Consider the following 21,843-nt stretch of genomic DNA (forward strand, 5'->3'; position numbering starts at 1 on the left):
ATGTTCCACTGGGACCCACGTGTCTTCCACAAAGTTCTACACTATTCACGTCGCGCACACATGCAATCAGATTACACAAGGTTCGGTGATAGACTGTAAATGGAACCATCGATAACATTCCAGAAACTTTCGATACATGCAGGCGCATCCTGCACTGTTCAGTAACATTTGTTAGGCGGTGACAAGCGGCCACCCGGAAAGGATAAACAAGTACACGTGTCAATACCCCCCCCCCCTTTAAGAAGCATTGTCCCGATGCTACAAATTTGAGAGAGCGAAACACAAAAGGACACTTATTAAACAAAAGTAACAACACAACGAAAAGAAACAAAGTCCAAAGATCAGTTACGCGAAGTCCCAAAGTTGATTAGCGCTGGTAGCACGGCTTGAGTCACTCAATGTGGACTATTTCAGGTCGCGAGCTGTAATAGCGAAATGCCGTCGGGCACTACCTCATAGTCCAGTGTGCCAATACATCGGATGATCTTGTAGGGTCCGAAATAGCATCGCAATAGTTTCTCACTGAGTCCTCGTTGACGTATTCGGGTCCAAACCCAAACATGGTCGCCAGGCTGGTACTGGACGTAGTGTCGGCGGAGGTTGTAATGTCAGCTGCCGGTACGCTGCTGGTTCTGGATCCGTAGGCGGATGAGCCATCCAGCTTCTTCGGTGCGCTGGAGATAGGTGGCGACGTCAAGGTTCTCTTTGTCGATGACGTGCGGCAGCATGGCAACGAAAGTCGTCGTTGGGTTCCTGCCGTAAACCAGCTTGAACGGAGTGATCTGTGTTTCTTGCACCGCCATGTTGTAAGCGAAGGTTGCATATGGCAGGACGGCATCCCATGTCTTGTGCTCGACGTTGACGTACATTGCTAGCATGTCGGCGAGGGTCTTGTTCAGGCGCTCCGTGAGACCATTCGTCTGCGGATGGTAGGCAGTTGTCCTCCTGTGGCTTGTCTAGCTGTATTGCAGAATGGCTTGGGTGAGCTCTGCTGTAAAGGCTGTGATGAGCACTTCTGGGGCACCATGTCGCAGCAGGATGCTCTTGGCAAAAAATTTCGCCACTTCAGCTGCACTACCTTTCGGCAGAGCTCTAGTTTAAGCGAAGCGGGTGAGGTAGTCCGTTGCCACGACGATCCACTTCTTTGTGGATGTTGAAGTCGGAAACGGTCCCAACAAGTCCATCCCGATCTGCTGAAAAGGTCAGCAAGGAGGCTTGATCGGATATAGTAACCCCGCTGGCCTTGATGGTGGTGTCTTGCGTCGCTGACAGTCTCGGCATGTCTTGACGTAACGGGCGACTTCAGCGGTTAGGCTCGGCCAGTAATGCCTTTCTTGTATCCTCGATAGTGTCCAGGAGAAACCGAGGTGCCCAGCAGGATCGCCATGTAGGGCGTGCAGTACTTCTGGATGCAGCGCCGACGGAACAACAAGAAGGTAGTTGGTGGGGACTGGTAAGAAGTTCTTCTTCACGAGTAGGTTGTTTTGGAGTGTGAACGAAGACAATCCGCACCCAAGCGACCTAGGGACGACGTCGGTATTCCCTTCTAAATACTCGAAGAGGTCTTTTAGTTCCGGGTCTGCTCGTTGCTGTTTAGTGAAGTCTTTCGCGCTTATTATTCCGAGGAAGGCGTCGTCGTCCTCGTCGTCTTGGGGCAGGGGATCGATATGGGCGCATGATGGGCAGTCAGCGTGTTTTCGTCCGGACTTGTAGATTACTGTAACATTATATTCTTGCAGTCTGAGGCTCCATTGCGCTAGCCGTCCTGAAGGGCCCTTTAAGTTAGCTAGCCAACACAACGCGTGATGGTCGCTGACGACTTTGAATGGCCTGCCGTATAGGTATGGGCGGAATTTTGCTGTAGCCCAAGTAATGGTGAGGCATTTCTTTTCAGTCATCGAATAATTGCCTTCCCCTTTTGACAGCGACTGGTTAGCATAAGATATCACCCGTTCGAGTCTGTCTTTCCTCTGGACTAGGACAGCACTGAGGCCTAGGCTACTGGGCGGCGACTGGGCGGCGACTGCATGTGTCGTTTGAGTTCTTGAAATGCGTCGGTCTGCGGCGTTTCCCACTTGAACTCGACATTGCATTTGGCTAGATGTGTTAGCGGCTCAGCGATGCGTGAGAAGTCCTTGACAAAGCGCCTATAGTAGGCACACATGCCAAGGTATCTACGCACTGCCTTCTTGTCGATGGGCTGCGGGAACTTTGCGATAGCAGCTGTCTTCTGCCGGTCACGGCGGACTCCAGATTTGCTGATGACGTGGCCTAGGAACAGAAGCTCATCGTAAGCGAAGCGGCACTTTTCTGGCTTCAGAGTGAGTCCTGGTGACTTGATGGCCTCTAATACTGTCGCAAGCCGCCTAAGGTGACCATTAAAATTTCCGGCGAAGACAACGACGTCATCCAAGTAAACAAGACATGTCTGTAGCAAGCTTACTTTCTCCGGCGTGTCCGTCAAGGCTTCGGGCGTGATGCTGCGCAGCTACTCTGGGAAACTCTCCCAGGTCCAGGGTCAGGCACAGGTCAGCATTCGCTTTGGCGACAGGGAGGCAACCCTTCCTCTTTACTTAACGAAGGGGTCGTCGCCGACGCTGCTGGGCCGAAACTGGATTCATGCACTGGGCGTTCGTCTGCCACAGTACCAGGAAGCCAGCCTGCATGTGGTGCAAGACGTCCTCAGCCACCTGACCCAGTTCAAGTCCCTGTTCCCAGCCAGGGGTGGGCACATTTGCCGGCACGACGGCTGGCATCTATGTACCTGAGGGAGCCCGGCCACGTTTTTTCAAGCCTCGCCCACTGCCATTCGCCCTGAAGGACGGGGTCACGCAGGAGCTGCAACGGTTGCAGCGAGAGGGCATCCTGGTGCTCGTAAAGACATCTGAATGGGCCGCTCCCATCGTGCCAGTCCTCAAGCGAGATGGCAGTGTCAGGATCTGCGGGGATTTCAAAGTTACCATCAACCCCGTCGCTACCGTCGAGAAGTACCCGCTGCCCCGGATTGAAGATCTCTGGTCAGCATTGTCCAGTGGACAGAAGTTTACCAAGCTCGACCTCAGAGATGCTTACCAGCAGCTGGTGCTCCAGGATGCCTCCCGGAAGTATGTCACCATATCGACAACTTTGGGACTCTTTCAGTACATGCGCTTACCGTTTGGCGTGGCCTCGGCCCCAGCCATATTCCAGAGGGAGATGGACAACCTCTTCAGGGGCATGAGGCACGTGGCGGTGTACTTGGACGACATCCCGGTTACTGGCAGCGACGACGGGGACCACCTGCAGAACCTGCACAACATCTTAACACAACTACAGGACGCCGGCCTCAAGCTCAAGCTGGAAAAGTGTGTTTTTCTAGCTCCCAGCGTTGAGTACTTGGGACATGTCATTCCCAGGCAGGCCTAGCCCTGGCTCCCCAAAAAGTTGATGCGGTGCTCAAGGCACCTAAGCCCCAGAACAAGAAGGAGCTTCAGAGCTACCTGGACCTCATCAACTTCTACAGGAGTTTTCTGCCTAACCTGTCGCAGCATCTACAGCCGCTCCATCTTCTGCTTCGTGATGGTCAACAATGGGTCTGGAAGAAGGAGCAGGACCAGGCCTTCCAGCGCAGCAAGGAGCTAATCACCAAGGCTCCAGTGCTGGTGCACTTCGATCCTGCTAAGCCTGTTGTCCTTACCGTAGATGTGCGCCGTACGGTGTGGGAGCCGTCCTGGCACACCGGTACAAAGATGGCCAGGAACACCCTGTGTCGTTTCCTTCTCGACGGCTTCATGCTGCAGAGCAACGTTACAGCCAGCTGGACAAGAAAGGTTTAACCCTCATGTTCGGTGTCGAACGCTTCCACCAGTACCCGTGGGGCCGGAAGTTCGAGGCGGTCACGAACCACAAGCCGCTGTTGTTGCTGCTGGGGCCCAACAAGGCAGTTCCTGTGCAAGCATCACCTCGAGTGGTACGCTGGGCCTTGAGGCTGGCGGCTTACAGCTACCAGCTGGTTTACCGTCCGGGAAAGGACCTGGGACCTGCTGATGCCCTGAGCCGCCTGCCCCTGCCAGAGGTGCCTGATGCTGTTCCAGAACCTGCTGAAGTGTTCATGCTGGAACATGCGTACCCGGAGGTGCTCTCCTGGTCTGCAGTATCTCAAGCGACCAGTCGGGACCCAGTCCTGTCTCAGGTGGTCAAGGCAGTGTCCCGTGGAGAGGAATTGGTGCAGCAAGCCTATAGCCACAAGGCCGCTGAGCTGAGCTTGCAGCAGGGCTGCCTACTGTGGGGTTTGAGGGTGGTGATCCCACAAAGTCTCTGGTCCAGGGTTCTGCAGTTGCTGCACGTGGGTCATCCAGGGATAGAAAAGACCAAGATGGTGGCCCGGTCCCATGTTTGGTGGCCTGGCCTGGACCAAGACATCGCGCATTTGGTGCAGAGCTGCCAAATCTGCCAGGAGAATCAGTGAGCCTCGCGTCGTGTGGAAATCACCCCCTGGCCATTCCCAAAGAGACCCTGGTCCCGCCTACGTGTGGATTGTGGGGGACCCTTCAAGGGCCATTACTTCCTGGTGGTGGTGGGTGCCTTTTCAAAGTGGGTGGAGGTTATACCTGTCACCACTCCATCAGCAGGCGCGACCATTGCAGCGCTACGACAGGTCTTCGCCGCTCAGGGGCTGCCAGATGTCATTGTGTTCGACAATGGTCCTGCTTTCGCCAGCACAGAGTACCTGGCCTGGCTGACGAAAAACGGAATCCGCCAGATGATGGTTCCACCCTACCACCCTGCTTCAAATGGTGCAGCCGAGCGGGTGGTGCAAACGATCAAAGACAAGCTCAAGAAGAGCCAGACTGGGGATTTCCGGACGCAGATTGCCCGGATACTATTCCAGTACCGGACCACACCTCACGATGTCACTGGCCGTGTCCCCTGTGAGCTCCTGCTTGGTCGGATGGTCAAGACACCCTTGCACGTCTTGCATCTGGACCTCCGATCCACAGTGCTTTTGAAGCAGCTGAAGCAGAAGCTGGCTGCTGACCAAGGATGCCGTCCCTGGCCTTTGCCAGAGTCAGGAGCTCCAGTTCTCGCCAGGAACTTCCGTCGTGGCCCACCCTGGTCTGCCGGACAGGTGGTGTCTCCGGCCAGCGCCTCATTGCTCCTCGTGCGCATGCCAGACGGGGCCATGTGGCACAGACACGCCGACCATGTCAGGCCTCGCCTCGGGACCTGGCCAGCACCCCCGACTGCCACTTCTGAGTTCCAGCCCGCAGGAGGACTAGCGGCAGCACCTGTCGCTCCCAGCAGAGCACCACCTACCTTGGAGGCGGGAACCGTAGCCAGTGGTGAGGCACCCGTTGGACCGGTGTCGAGCCCAGCACCAGTCGCAAGGCCGACCACTACGAACCCTCCGGATGGAGCAAGGCTGGCTCAGGCAGCACCCGGCGTTGCCACACCCAACCCGTCAACACCGGTGCCCAGGCAGAGTACTCGACGGCAGAGGCCACCAGACCATTACTCGCCGGGTAGCAGGCACCGTCGACCCAGCTAGGGTGGAGGTTGAGCCTCATAGTGTGAACATAAGCGTTTGTTTTTCATTTAACAAACAAACTGTTGGTAAGGGGGTGTAGCAAGTATGTGACGCCCCTCGGACATAATCTTGGTTCACCCGCCAAGCTCGGCGGCCTGCTAAAGCTCGGCAGGCAACATTGGTCACCGCACCACAATAAACACCGACGAGCACGGCTGCTCGCCAGTCAGTCATCGTTCAGCACCACCACGCTGCGGAGCGTCCGTCTATCGGAGGGTGCCTCGAGTCCTCCCTTGTTCACGAGCCCGGGTGGATCGTGACAACGTCTGCCACTTCAGTCCTGCTAACACCGTGTTCGTGACGCGCTGGAACGTTGCAGGCGCCGAGCACAGTCCGAATATGGCATGACCTTGAACTCGTAGAGGCCATCTGGGGTGATGAAGGCGGTCTTTTCGCAGTCTCTCTTGTCAACTTCTATTTGCCAGTAGCCAGACTTGAGGTCCATCGATGAGAAGTATTTAGCGTTGCAGAGTCGATCCAATGTGTCGTCTATCCGTGGAAGGCGGTATATGTCCTTCTTCGTGATCTTGTTAAGTTGACGATAATCGACGCAGAAACGTAGGGGTGATGCTGTCGCGCAGCATTTCGTCGACTTGTTGCCTAATAGCGTCACATTCTCAAGTCGAAACTCGGCAAGGGCTCTGGCAGAGTGGTCGAGTGCACTCTTCAATTATTATGCTATGCTTTGTGACTGGTGTTTGTCGAATCCTTGATGACGTCGGAAAACACTCTTTGTATCGTCAAAGAAGACTTCTGAGCTGTTGCTTACTCATGGGGAGACTTGGATTTATGTCGAAGTCTTGTTCGGGAACTATGGTCGTCAGGTCAGATCCGGCAGAATCCGAGAGGACAAACACATTGCTGGTTTCCACAATTGCCTCGATATATGCAATTGTCGTGCCTTTGTTGATGTGCTTGAACTCCTGGCTGAAGTTTGTCAGCAACACCTTCGTTTTTCCTCCGTGCAGTCGAGTGATCCCTCATGCAACACAAGTTTCATGGTCTAACAGTAGACGTTGGTCACCCTCAATGACGCCTTCTACGTCGGCAGGTGTTTTGGTGCTGACAGAGATGACAATGATGGAGTGGGGTGAGATGCTGACTTGACTTTCGAGCCCGCTCAAAACATGGTGCCTACGAGATCTCTCCGGCGATATCGCTTGACCCTCCAACAGCGTTATCGACTTCTACTTCAGGTCGATGATTGCGCCATGTGGGTTCATGAAGTACATGCCGAGAATGTTGTCTCGTGAACACTGTTGGAGGATTATGAAGGTGGCAGTCCGATCATGAACGGTAATTCTTGCCGTGCTAATTCTAGTCGGCGTAATGAGATGTCCTCCAGCGGTCCAAATTTGAGGGCCTTCCCATGCAGTCTTAACTTTCTTTAACTGTGTGGCAATGCGTCCACTCATGACGGAGTAATCGGCCTCTGTGTCCACTATGACGGTGACTGCGTGGCCGTAGAGAAGCACGTCGAGGTCGGTGGTTCGTTGTCTTGCGTTACAGTGAAGTCTTGGCGTCGGATCACGGCTGCGTTGTGTTGACCTGTGGCTGGTATGTGGCGTTGCCAGGTCGTTTTTTGTCGGCGTATTCTGTGCTTCCAGACTTCATCGGGACGGCGGTGTATCGAGATGGTCTCTTCGGCGTGTTCGGCGGCAGCGGCGGAGGATCTTCGTCAGTTCGACGAACAGCAGCCGCACCTTCATTGGTTGCTGCCTTTAATTTTCCGGATATGGGCTGACGGACCGGCCCCGGGCTGGGCCAGGACGGTGCTGCGGCGAGAGGCAATGGCCTGGTGATGGCGAATGGGACATTCGTCGAGGGCTCCACTGTGTGGCAGATAGATAGTCAGCGATGTCACATGGGTGTTCGTCTTGCTGTGGGCGCGGTGCATTCATGGCGAACCCTCGCAGTCCCATCTCGTGGTAAGGGCATCGGCGGTAGATGTGCCCAGCTTCTCCGCAGCTATAGCAAAGCGGACGGTGGTCGGCGGCACGCCAGATTTCAGTTTTTCTTGGAATGCTGCGTGGGGCGACGGGTTAGCGTGCTGGCGGCAGGGGTGGTGGTGGACGACGGAACTGTCGTCACTGGGCCCTGCCGTGGGCGCAGAGGGGGAACGTGATGGCGGGCTACAGCGGCGTATGTCATCGCTTATGGCTGAGGTTGCGGCGATTCAGGGGCTACTCCAAGTTGTTGTTGGAGCTCCTCACGTACGACGTCGGCAATCGAAGTCACTTGAGGTTGTGATGAAGGGAACAGCTTCTGTAGCTCCTCCTGCACGACCGTTCGGATAGTGTCGCGCAGGTCGTCGGTGGCCAGTGACTGAACCACGGTGTAGTTTGTCGAGTTCGTGCAGTGTTTGAATTGCCGGTTCCGCATTTCCAGTGTCTTCTCGATGCTGGTGGCCTCTCGAAGAAACTCGTTGGCAATCTTCGGTGAGCTTTGTACCATTTTGGCGAAAAGTTCCTCCTTTACACCACGCATCAGTAGGCAGACTTTTTTATCCCCAGGACATTTCCGGGTTGGTGGGGAGGAATAGGCGTGTCATCTCCTCGGTGAAGATCGCTATGTTTTCGTTGGGTAGTTGTACTCGGGCTTCTAGCATAGCTTTGGCCCTTTCCTTATGCACGACGCTCGTAAACGTCTGCAAGAAGGTGCTACGGTAGAGGTCCCACGCTGTCAGAGTCTACTCCTCGTTCTCAAACCATGTCCTGGCGGCGTCTTCTAAGGCGAAGTATACATGCCACAGCTTGTCGTCGAAGTCCCAGTTGTTGAAAGTCACGATTCTTTCATATGTCTCGAACCAGGTTTCTGGATCTTCAGATGAGGATCCATGGAAGGTTGGTGGGTCCCGAGGTTGTTCCAGCAGAATGGAGGACGCTGGGGCAGCCATTGAGGTTTCTGACTTGGGCTTGATCCCTCTGGTCTTCTCGGGAAGAGGTCCGTAGGCCGATCGCAATCCTTGCTGCCTACGGTTTGCTCGTTGGTCCTTGGCAACGTTGGTGTTGTCTTCGGGTTTTGGGCTTGGATCACGGCTTCGCGGGGGCGTTCGGTATATGAACGCACTAGCACCTCCACCAGATGTCATGTGGTAGTGACAGTTTAGGACAAAGCTACAAAACTGTGAATGGCGAAACTAACTTTATTGGGCGAACCTGTGCCCAGAAAAAGGAGGCTACACTCAGTGCTCAACGAAAACGGTGAACACAGTAGGCGATCGTCGCAAATCTGATCAGCGGGTCAAGTTCATTGGCTTTTATACATCAGTGGTCGAATGTTCGAGAGTAATCGCTGCGACCCATGTGTCTTCCACAAGTTTTACACCATTCGCATCGCGCATACATGGAATCAGATTACACAAGGTTCGGTGACAGACAGCGGATGGAACGATCGATAACATTCCAGAAACTTTCTGTACATGCAGATGCGCCCTGCGCAGTGCGATAACATTTGTTAGGCGGTGAAACGTGATGACCCGATAAAAATAAACAAGTACTCGTGTCAATATGTTGCGAGAGTAAAAGAAAGTTTTCAGTATAAAAGTTTTTTTAAGCTCTTTTAATGTTCTGCTGTTAATGTATTGTCCTTAAACAAAGCCCAAATTGGCAACACAAACTTAACGGGTTTTGCTTTCTCATCTATTGGCTGTGCTGTCCCTCCTGTTCTTGCAAATTTTGTGGACGGCCTACATTGTGACATTGGAGCCAAATGGAACGTTTGGAAAACAGGCTGTTTGTGCGATCATGGCCCATCAAACCATGGACATACCTAGCTCATCCAAGGCACGAAAGCGGTTAAAGAGGTACTGGCACAGAAATTTCGTATTCTGCTTTTTTTCTTTATCAGATAATTGTTTACCCTGTAACTGCGGTGTTGTGGCAATGAAATCGCCAGTTAAGTCCTCTTTTAAGGTGACGCATTTCAAGATGCCTACCAAATGGACCGCCGTGGCTTCTTGGCATAAGGTTTGTTTACAAGTAATTTCTGCATGTCATGAAAATCGGGGTAATGATCACTAACTGCTGACATGTGCTAGTCGGCCTGGCCTAGTGGTTGCTAGCCACACAATGACCGCATTTTCCTGTAAGCTAAGTACACGCTGCATAAACCACTCCTTCCTCTTTCATGCTGTGCTTCTCTGCATTCCATGTGGAATAATAAGCTTGGTTCTCTGCTCTCACTTCTGTTAGAATCTGCAGTGCCCTTCGTTCTTTTCACCTTCTCTCCCCTATTTCTTGTCTGTCGATTTTGACAAGTCAATAAAAATGCGGCTTCGCATAGTGCAACAATCCATGCATCAGTGATACCATGTGATCCCCCCAGCAACCAATTTTTTATGTATAAAAGTTGCTTTTGTAAACAAACCCTATGCCTAAAATTTGGCATGCTTTAATTTGTCTCATTAAAATATGTTATAATTCCATACCTGTCAACTCTCCCGATTTGTCCGGGAGACTCGGGAATTCCGACCAATCCTCCCATTTCTACGAACAAGGCCATAAATCTCCCGAAAAACTGCCCCAAGCTGTGTGAGAAAAATTTTTTTTTTTTTTGTTAAGCAACACAGCTGCGTCATAATTGTCATTAGGTGCTAGGTATCTCCTGACCCAAGTAAGATATAAATCTAAGGCATTTGTGGTGCAGGTAGTGTAGGCCTACCTCAGTTTGCTTCAGATCGAAACATGCGTTGAGGACTGCATGTGAGGCAAAGGTCTAATATGCATTGTATAATGACTGATTTCCTTAAGTTAGCTTTGTTATTCTACACTAGTCTTGTGTGGTGAAGCATGTTGTATGTAAGGGGGTCACTGTTTTGAGCAAAGTGTATGTTACTTAACTGTATTCTCCGTATCTGATCACAATACGAGCACCAAAACATTCCAGTAACTGTACTGGCAGCCATTCAGAGCTTATTTTGGTGGTGTTGTGGCCTAGATTTTTTTTTTAATTTTCTTTTGTAGCCTTTTCCTTCTTTTCCTTTCAGCGAATCTCCCGAATTTTGGTCTCCAGGTTAGCAGGTTTGCAATCCATGAATTGTTGCACATTGCAGGAATTGAAGTGTCGCACCATGATTACGAAGTCTGCGCCCATCTGACAGAGCACGAAAAAGCCAGACAAAAATTGTTTTTTTTTTTTAGATGAAGCGGAACTGATAGATGTGTTAAATATGTCTTTACCAAGAACAGAGCTTTTGTGAACATGAAAATTGTGTAAACAAGGGATAGGCTTATTGCCACCACTATTTATGACAAGAAAGCTGTACTAAACCACTGATAATAAAACGGGTAATTGCATTGTGCACAAGGAAGAAAAAAAAAAAACTGTCCACTTTTACTTTACTATAGAAAGAGCTTACTGATTCTCCCTCTTCACTCTGGCAGCACTATTTATATGTAGGGAAGCCCTCTCTGTGTGACATTCTGACCTGAAGTAGGTAATACTGCTCAGCAGAGAATGTCTTCCAAGGTCGTGGGCAAAACAGAGGCTTCCTCATTTGTCACAGGCAATTTTAATTGTGGAAGAATTGTGCACCCCCGTCAGTCACAATTTTTTCTTTGCATCTCTTGGCATCAATGAAATGTTGCAAGGTTCTTAAAGTATAGTGCAGCCATCTGCATAGGTTCAGTGTTTTCCTTTATTGTAACTAAGCATTTCTCAAGCTATGGCATTCACAAACTTTTATGATTTTGTTGCGAAATGCCCGAGTTTCAGCTTTTCTTTATGATTGTTATGTTTGCACCGATAATTTTACTATTTCTTATTTGAGTCTATTGTAGGGCAAAACTTATTCAAGAACACAAATACATATGCTGACAGATTTTTCATAGACTGGTCAGCCGCTCAGCAGTACCGCCAACTTATTAATGAAAACATGCAATATTTTGTGAATAAACTTTATAAACATTTGTTCGCCTGTGGTGCACATCCTGAGCACGACTTAACCGGGGAAGGAAGTGGAATGGCGGAGAGGGGGAGTAGCAGGCTAATGGTGTTGCACTCTGTCTTATCTCAGGTATCCCAAGTACACAGAAATTTCGGGTGGGATTGGGGTAACATTTTCGGTGTGCCTTCTCCTGGCCATGCAGTTACTTCCCAAGTCCTTTTTCGAAGGTGGCTTTGTTGTGTATGCAGTGGTTCATCCATGTTTTCATTTTATCTATCATACTTCGAGGTACCTTAAATATCTTGCAACAAACTCTTACCTTTTGTTGGAGCAAGAGATACATTCTGCGAGCACAAGTGTCATTTGAATACAGGGTGTTTCATGTGACAAACCAAAATTAAGAATGCATAGCAGATGGTAGCATTGCTTGCAGTCATCTTGTGTAACTTAAAATATTTCTTATAGTGTGGTTAGTTAGCTATTAGCTGAGTTCGTCAAATATGTCAGATATCTGTTCTAGTGCTTCTTCAGATGAAGCCAACGCAGTTATTTCTGGGAAGGTATCGTTTATGTGGATATTATTATTGCTTCTGGGCTCTGAGATGATGACCTCATGGCAGCTTATTATTTTTAGAGACTGGCGTGACTGTTTGGTTTACATGTTTTATTTTGGGGCCTCTAGCTATATTGTGGTCTGCTTGTGGGCTTTGTTCCTTGTAAACACCTGTTGGAATGCAACATCATAAATAAGAAAATGCATAATTGTGTAATTTTTTTCATGATTTCCCAGGCTGCTTCAAAGCCCTGATACTCGCTGTGGTTGCATAGTGGCTATGGCATTGCACTGCTGAGTTTGAGGTTGCTGGTTTGATCCAAGCCACAGCATCCACTTTTCAATGAGGGCAAAATGCAAAAACACTCTCCTACTTAGATTTAAGTGCATGTTAAATAACCCCAGGTAGTGTCCTCCACTACGGCATGCCTCTTTATGCATATCATGGTTTTGGCCTGTAAAACCCCAGAGTTTAATTCATTTTTTTCAAAGCTTGGAAAAAGGGACGGAGTTAGGGATGTGATCGTTGTAGGTGGCGACCTAGACTCAAGTCAGTGTCTGAGTTGGTATAACAGTGGTAGGCCAGCAGCAACACTTTCTGTTTACAGCCAACAGCAACATGGCTTTTTCATGCCATCGCCACATGTCGGGCACGCTTCTCCAAGTACTGATTCCAGCCGAGCACCGCTTTCACCAGATGTGGATGCTATTCCATAAAAGCAACAAGCAGGCTTGTGTTGAGAAACGTGCAGGGCCAAGTGAACGTTCTTAGATGAAAACATGATGGAAGAGTGGACGGAATTTGAGTTCCATTCAATTCATCTGCACCTCCTTAATGAGTTCATGAGGTGCTGCACTTCGCTCTTAGTTTCACCAGTTCAACATGACAGCAGCTGCCCATTGCCATTGGTTCGTTGCCATTCGTTTCTCAGTGTAGGCTTCATCCAAAAGGTAGTGCAGCAGTCGTTCAGGTGATGCCTTTCCAATTCCATGCGAGCACAAACTGGCACTGCACTGGCAGGGACTTGTTCAAGAAGTGCAGGGCGAATGGAATGGACCTGTGAACATGCAGTAGCAGACAACATGCAGCAGATGACAAATGACGCTGTCCTCGTGTGATACGAAGAAAAATAATGAGGCTATTGTTTTAAAATTTACGCACAACTGCTGCTATGTAGATTATATGTTATGAGAGTGGAAGAAAGTTTTCAGTATAACATCTTTATTTTTTTAAGCTCCAGAGACTTTCTGCTGTTATGTATCGTCCCCATTTCAAGCCCGAATTGGCGATGCAAGCTTCCGGTGCTACGCTCGCTCGTCTATTAGCTGGGCTCTCCCTCCTGTTCTAACAAATTTTGTGTATGTCCTACTTTGTGACGTAGGAGCCAAATCGAACTTTCGGGAAGCGAGCTGTTTGCACACTCACAGTCCAACTAGCTATGATGGCAGGGATTTCGACGGCGCCTGTGTGAGCCTAGTTAATTTTGAAGTGATAGCTTTCGTTGGTTCTTTGGCTTTTTAGCTTGTTTTCATGGTTGGAGTGTTTGGTCTCTACTGCTACACATCTTGTGCAGGCACTCTGCTGTCACCGTCATGTCTTTGTCATGCTGCCGTCATCATCACGTCATCACTGTGTGGTCACCATACCATCTTTGTCACGCTGTTGTCGTTCCATGGCCATTGTGCCATCATCGTGCCCCTGCCTTCATATTCATGCTGTAGTCATTTCGTTGTCTTCACGCCATCTTCATTGTGCTGCTATTTCTCACACTGTTGTTACATCGTCACAACTGACATCGTCATTGTTGTGCTGTCATCTCCATTGTCGTCACACCATCATTGTTAGACCATCCCACCACCATTGTCGTGTGGTCACTTCGTTGCCGTCATGTCGTCTTTGTCATGTTGCTACTCTTTCATATTGTCATTCCATAGTTGTCATCTTGACATTGTCGTTACATGCATGCTCACATCACGCTCAGCTGGACATAGAAGGTTACACCACGAAGCTATCACTTAGACAATCAGCGCTACGACAATCATTCCTCAATGGCTTTGTCAAAATTTTTTAATCAGTAATATAAACTACATTTTACTATGTTAAAAGAACCAAGGACAGAGCTTGGCAAATTTTGAATTTTTTCGTGCCAGAATGGCCCAAATATGATGAAATCCGTGACATCCCACTGACGCATCAGCGCTAGGATTTTGAAGCAGAATTCAAGGAATAAGTTTGCCCTTCATTTTCTCTCTAGTAATGAACCTCTTGCCAAGAAATTAACCAAAACAGAGCATTGAAAGAATACTCATCAGTTTAAACTGCTTTATTGCTTCTCTTATGTGTCCTTTATCATAATTTTTTTTGGCTTGAATATAACCGCAGTGCGATCGCTGTAGTGGTGTATGCAGCGTCAGTGATGTGTTGCGTTTCTTTCAAACTGAGGTGTAATGCTGCAAGAGCTGTGGCACTTGCCTTGTGTAATCCAACTGATACTGGCAGTAGCTATTTGAGCAGCAGATTCATAGGGTATGGCCAATCACATTCTGGCGAATTCTTTTTTTACATATCTAAGTGTACTCTTGCATTCAGAAGTTCGAGAGCCATGGTAGTGGAAAGAAAAATTATCTAGTTGCCTAACCTGAAATTAAAATTGTGCTGCTGTGTTCATGCAGTCAAGCACAAGCTGCACGTGGATGTGACATAGAGTGGTTGGTTTTGAAAGGGCATGTTCAGCTGTCAGGCTTTCAGTCCTCCTTCACTTGTTAGTCTGCATCCATTTGCACTGTTTTTTATTATGTGAAGCCGTACTCATTGGCTCTGGGCTGCATGCAAATCCAAGACTTTTTTATTGACACCATGGTCCATATAAATATTTTGAATGAGAATGCACTCGACACAGATTTCCTTGATACACACGAGCCAAATGTGCGTAAGTTGCAAGAAAGCTTACGTAATGGCATGCCATTGCATAATTTTCTAATTTTACTAATGTTAAAAGGCCAGCAGGTTCCACTCTTTCAAGTTGACAGCAGGTAGTATCGGACTGTGGTACTATCTATCTAGCTGTGAAACCAGTGAAACATTGTCTATAAAATGTGGCTCAGAATAATAGCACAGTATAGCACAGTCATTCACATTATACAGTTTTGCCAGCAGATTTCTGCAGTCTGAAACATTTCAAATAGACAGTCAGTTTGCTGTGAAAAATCTAAAATGGCAGTCAATGCCAATACACCATGATGCGGCACGTGATGTAATCTGTGTGCGTGGTAAGAGGCAAGATTTGTGCAAGGTTTGCACAAAGTTTGGCACAAATTGCATTCTCTGATGCTTCACATTCCATCTTCCCTGTGGGCTTTCTTGTCTTTTTAAAATGTCATTTGTTCTGTACTCTACATGTTGCACTAAATGCATAAAGTCAATACCATGAGTGCCACCATATTTGTGCATTGTGCAATGGCTTGTGGGGTCTGTTTCAATGTCGAATACCCAATTTCCTAAAATCTTGTTCCTCATTCCATGAGGTAAGAGGCCAAAACAAATTTGCGTGTCATCCTCGTTGCATTTAAGTGTTGTCTGTTGATAGTCAAGCTGATGTCATCATGAAGTCCTTTAGAAAGTTTGGCATCACAAAAAGGCTCATCGGAACTCATGTGGGCATATTGATAGTAGTAGCTTGACTAGAAAGGGGAAGGACTCTGTGTCAAGTGTCAGCTTTAGTGAGCGGCTCTGATGGAGTGGTTGGTTATGCCCTGTTTAGGAACATGACTGCAGGTGAGCAGTAATTTGACCAGTTTTTTAAAGCAACTTGAAATTATTTGATTTTAATGGAGTATTTCTTCCTAGGTCTGTGTAATGTTCCTTTATTTAATTAGAATATAAGCATACCCTCTCACTTTTAATAAAGGGACCCTGAAACAATTTTGACGATTTTCTACAAATGTACTGAGTCGTTTGAGTAGGTCCTTCTGTTCATTAATTGACACGTCTAAGTGCTCCGCGTAAAGCATGTAATTTATTATAAGGCTTTAAAAATGCACATCGCTGCCGATCGCAGCACATTGCTCGGCGAAATTTTAAGCCGCCCCTACCCATACGACCGAAATCACCCATATGAGGTCAGTGGGGCGAGCTATCCGATTGGCTGACCAGGATGCGTGATTGATAAATTTTCCAACTTTATGGTAAACAAATGATGTTCGTAATAGTTGGAATGTTACTTAATTTGTTTTTATAACAAGAAAGTAACATAAAGAGAATGCACAAGAATAATTTTTCAGTACACTTAAGCACTTCTGGCACACAGCAAGTGTCGTCTGCTTGCGTTACAACATGCTCTGTCTTTGACGAGAGCTCCGCCGTCAGCGTCAGTTTGTGTTTTCGTGAGCGCTATGATTCGACTTTGTTGCATTGTGGACTGCAAACGTAGCGACAGGCAATATGTCAAGCTGCGACATCGTGTCCCTCTGCAAGGCAGCAGACGAGCAGACTGGCTGCAGCGCATCGGACTGCTGCTATCCGATCGGCGCCAGGATTGGTGCGATTGCGGCCGTCACTTTACACCAGAAGATTACTAACGCAATAGCGCTTTGCGAGTCCGGTATTAGGGTAAACGCAAGTGCAAGAGGACAGGGCCTGGCCGTGTCCCCTTGCCTGTGGTTTCAGGGAATGAACAGAAGCGCAAATGTGAATGGTCTGCACGGTGCAGCCACCTGGTGGCATAGAGCTCAACCACACACAGTAGCAGTAACAAAATGTAATCTTCTTGGCTGCTGGTGTAAATTTTCTGCAGGAGTGTAATCGTTAACACATTGTTTTTGTAAATGTTTAAAATGTTTTACACTTGGTGAGAGCAATATTAGCTCTTTCTTTGGCTGGTTAAGCTCTGCGCCAGCGTGTGACTGGACCGTGGAGACCGATCAGGCAGCTCACGTACGTCTACGCTAACGTTCCTTCATCAACTTGAGTTTATGCCTCCATCGTTCCGTCTAAATATTCAGGTAGTGTGTGATTACCGGAATACCAGACATGTTCGGCACTACGACAGAATGCTAGCAACGCACGCTGCTTCGATAGCTCTCGCTTGGGGTCGACGGCCAAACGGCTAGCGGAGGGGTTTCTCACGGGCGTGGGCTGGCTCCAAAACAACCGGAAATGGACGATGTGATGTTGCATTGTGACGCAGGAGCAGTGAAGGCGGAGCTTAGCCCCGATCGTTTGACGAACGAGCTGAGGATGAAAAGCATGTCTAGGGAGGAGGGTAACTTTAATCGCTTGTAGCTCCATTAATACGTAACGCTTCACTTATATTGTGGTGCGAATGTTCTACTTAAGCTGTACCCTACGCGTCTACAAAGTTTGTCCGAACCATTTCAGGGGCCCTTTAATATAGGTAAGAAAAAAGGGGGGCTCTAAAACTAAAAAAAAAATCATAATTTGCCAGCAATTTGTAAGGTAATTCAAGAAAAAGTTAATTCTAAACTATAGCTTCCTTCTGTGGTATCGGATACAGAATATTATAATGGCTTGCTTGATGTACCACATGTGATCTGCCATCAATTGAAGTCGTGTCATTAGTGTATCTCTTTGCTTTATGTAAGTCATTGGACAATTTCCAAAGGCCGACTTACAAAGCATGATTGTTGTAGGAAACAACCTAAATACAATGCTTTTTTTTTTTGACAAATATTTCTTCTTTCTTGGTTAATGACAGCCCTTAGTTATGATGACTCAACCAAACATAATTCTTCGAAGTTTTCAGTTTTTTGTTTGCTCCCTAATTGTTGGTCCCAATACGGCAGTATAGTATTCATTTCCTTGGCACCTCTGTTTGATTTTCCATTCCATACTTTGTCTATTTTTGCTCTCATTGCTTTCATTATCATTGCTCGTCATACAATCTCATCTTTTGTTGACCAGACCCTTTCCTAGTTTTTTGAATACTTTCTGCATTCCTGGTACCGCATGTTGTGGTTGTAGTAAAGCTGTATCTGCCAGTTCATGCATTCTATGTTCCATGATTTAGCAGATGCTTCAGTAATAGCACATCTTTGGCAGATTTCAATTAACTGTTCAAGTACTTGCCGCTTCTTATACTTACCTCCTATGCATTCCCTGCTGCATTTGACAGATTTAATCATATTGAATTATCTAGCGCTGTGTCTAATCATCTGTCTTCTTTGAATCAGCTCAATATCGGAATGTGTAGCCATTGTTCATGGCATTTTGATAGTTTCCATTGTGTAAAACTTCCCATGTTTTCTTTTACCTTTTACAAATTATATGTACTATATGTGTAATTTTTTTGTGCTTTTTCCAACTGTCACATGTATATCGTATAGCTTCCTCTGCACCACTACACATTTTTCTTAGGTAATATTAACTGCTTTTTTAGCAGTTTCCGAATATTGGGTATTGTGCGTTAACAGTGAAGTGTTAAAAATGCAATATGCAGCAAATGCATTTCACACTTTGATCTGAATTCTGGTACTATTGCCAAATAAGTAAATTGCTTTGTACTGAACTTTAGGCCATGCTCTGGTTGCAGCATGTGTATCTTTCCTACCATGAATCAACAGTAATCGAATGAAAGCCAACTGGTGCCAACATTTCAACAAAGGGACTTACCTTAATTGGGGCCCTGAGGTCAGGGTCCTGAGGAACATGAGTCCCCTTGTTAAAAGTTGGCTCCAGTTGGCTCTTTTTTTGAGCACTTGATCATTTCAATTAATCTTCCTGTGAACCTTTGCCCTGTTTGAGACCTTCAAAAATCTTTTCGTCTTACCAGCAGTTCACCTTAAAGGACGCCTGAAACTGTTCAGACAAATTTTGTAGATGTGTATGGTACATCTAAAGTTAATAATTCGTACCACAGTTTGTGTGAAATGTCTGGTATTAAGAGAGCTACGGACGATTATAAGTTGCCCTACTCCATAGTCATGCATTTTCTCCTCAACTCGTTTGCCGAGTGATTGGGGCTAAGCTCCGCCTTCACTGGCTCTACGTCACGATGGCACATCATATCGTTGACTTCCGGTTCTCTGGGAGTGCACGCGTGAAGCCTCTCCAAACTCTCCGCCAGCTGTTTGGCAGTCGACCCCAAGCGCGAATGTGTCTGGTATACCGGTAACCACAGGCAAGCGGGGCATTTCGGCGGAACGGTGGAGGCATAAACTCAAGCTGATGAAGAAACGTTAGCGTAGACGTACGTGAGCTGCCTGATCGGTCTCCACGGTCCAGCCACTCGTTGGCGCAGAGCTTAACCAACCAAACAAACAGCTATTATTGCTCTAACCAAGTGTAAAACAATTTAAACATCTACAAAAACAATGTGCTAACGATTACATTCATGCGAAAAATTTACACCAGGAGCAAAAAATAATACATTTTGTTACTGCTACTGTGTGTGGTTGAGCTTTGTGCCACCAGGTGGCTGCACCGTGCAGACCATTCACATTTGCTCTTCTGCTCATCCCGTAAAAGACACTGCCAAACGGCCAGGCCCCGTCCCCTTGCGCTTGCGTTTACCCCAATACTGGACTTGCTAAACGCTATTGCATTAGTAATCTTCTGGTGTAAAGTGACAGCCGCAAACGCGCAAATCCTGGCGCCGATCGGATAGCAGCAGTCCGATGAGCTACAGCCAGTCCGCTCGTCTGCTGCCTTGCAGAGGGACACGATGTCGCAGCTTGACATATTGCCAGTTGCTACGTTTGCAGTCCACAACGCAACAAAGTTGAATCATAGCGCTCGCGAAAACACAGACACTGACAGCGGAGCTCTCGTCAAAGACAGAGCATGTTGTAACACAAGCAGACGACACTTGCTGTGTGGCGGAAGTGTTACTGAAAAATTGTTCTTGTGCATTCTCCTTGTGTTACTTTCTTGTTATAAAAACAAATGAACTAACATTTCAACTATTACGAACATCATTTGTTTACCATAAAGTTGGAAAATTTATCGATCACGCGCCCTGGTCAGCCAATCGGATAGCTCGCCCCACTGACGTCATATGGGTGATTTTGGTCCTATGGGTAGGGGCGGCTTAAAATTCCGCCGAGCAGTGTGCTGCGATCGGCAGCGATGTGCATTTTTAAAGCCTTATAATAAATTACACGCTTTACACGGAGCACTTAGACATGTCAATTAATGATCAGAAGGACCTACTCCAAGGACTCAGTACATTTGTACGAAATCGTCAAAATCGTTTCAGTGTCCCTTTAATAGAAGTGCAGTGCTGCTATCGGAATCTTAACGAAGGGCTTTGAACTGTTCAATTCATGAAGGAATTCATCGTAACAGTGTGTGTCTTGAAACATGTCTGCCATATTAGCATGTCCTGCAAATAACCTATTGTCTGACCATGTAGCAAGTTCCTTAAGCAAAACTATATTGAGGATTACAACTGGTTACTCTCTCGAAGCATAAATAATTTTTTGCCTAATTCCACTCTCCAAGCCACCTCATGGTTGCTAATAGAAGTACACAGCTACTGCGCTTAGCTCAATAGTGGCAGACTGCCCGATTTTATTGGCTACTCTGCTTAGTTTGCTTAGTTTCTTTGCTGGCCCTGATGTTGCCCTGGTCTGTGTCAGCCCTGATGCAGCAGAATGCAGCCCAGTTGCACATCACGCCTGACAACTTGGAACTGCTACCACCAGATGAGGTTGCACGACATGCTTCGCTGCGTCACCACCACCTCTACCACAGGCAAGGTGTGGCACCACTGTCACCAACAACTGCAGTGGGCTCTGTTGGCACAGGCCTGACACTGCTCGATGCGCCTGACATGCAACCTCTCGTGACCCTGGCACCAGCAGCACCACCTATTCCACATGATCGGCCGGCTTCCCTCTCTGGGTAAGTGGCGGGAGAAATGTTATGTCACATAGATACAGGTACAACCAATACCTATGGGGAGGCTTAGAGAGCAGGGGGTGTTTTTTGGTTGACCAGCAAAGAAGGTAGTGGTTAGTGTAGCATTGGTCCGGTATTTTATCTTTTAAACTCTATGCTTATCACTTTATCTCCCTGTTTAGGGTACAGTCTAATGAAGTGGTGGAGCAGTCACCCAGTCCTTTGACCAGTGCTTCAGCTCCCACTGCGACTGAGGAAATGGCACCACCAGATGGCCACTGTCAAGCCCACATCCCAAGGATGGTGGCGCCTCCTCTGATGCGTCAGAGCCCCCTGGGGAGGGAAGAGGGAACTGGGAGAGGTACTGTTGCGCCACCTCCACTGAGGGTGAGGGTCACCATGCCTCCTTTTCTTTCATAAGCGGGATCAAATTTATTAACATAAAGGTGTGTTACAATCTAATGATATACAGGAAGTGGTCCTGAAGTCGAGGCTGTCATAGGACCTTCTGTACAAAGTACTATGTGTAAAAATGTTAAGTGCAGTTACGACTAGTAATGTCAAAAAATTAAAAAAAAAGTGAGTAAACAAGCTGTTAGTTGATTAGTTGTGAAACCTACCTGTAACATCGTGGTTGTTTGAAAGCTATTACCATTTTTAAGTAAAACCTAAGCCCCACAGGAAGTGTATGCAATTCATGGAGCATAGAGAGAACTTCTGCAGTGTCACTGTTTACAATGTAGGTGATTTGTTTATGAAACAGGTTCACAGCTTTGGTATTTAATAAAATAGGCTTGGGAATTGCGCTTCAAAACAGTCTGAGACAATGAGACAGCGTGTCCACACTGGCCTATGACACGAGGCAAGCAAATATGGCTACCGTATTTACACAACTGTAAGTCGACCCCTCCCCCCCCCCCCCATATCGCGTGTGACAGGGGAAAAAAAAAAGCATACCCGTGGGCACATTCCAAAATGAA

General features: G+C 47.7%; 1 protein-coding gene across 11 annotated transcripts in view; it reads left to right on the top strand.

The window, feature by feature from the left end:
* LOC139052300 (protein transport protein Sec16B-like) overlaps positions 1–21,843 on the top strand; it is a 492,173-nt gene that overhangs the window by 154,774 nt on the left and 315,556 nt on the right. For all 11 annotated transcript variants that reach the window (XR_011509833.1, XM_070529379.1, XM_070529385.1 and 8 more), the window contains 2 exons: positions 20,602–20,866; positions 21,046–21,250. Coding sequence is in view for 10 of the 11 variants with exons in the window: in XM_070529379.1 (XP_070385480.1) it covers positions 20,602–20,866; positions 21,046–21,250 (470 nt within the window). In the remaining variant the exon portion in view is untranslated. The remainder of the gene's footprint in view (positions 1–20,601; positions 20,867–21,045; positions 21,251–21,843) is intronic.

This window comes from Dermacentor albipictus, unplaced genomic scaffold, assembly GCF_038994185.2.
Source record: "Dermacentor albipictus isolate Rhodes 1998 colony unplaced genomic scaffold, USDA_Dalb.pri_finalv2 scaffold_21, whole genome shotgun sequence".
In the NCBI taxonomy this organism is placed as follows: domain Eukaryota; kingdom Metazoa; phylum Arthropoda; class Arachnida; order Ixodida; family Ixodidae; genus Dermacentor; species Dermacentor albipictus.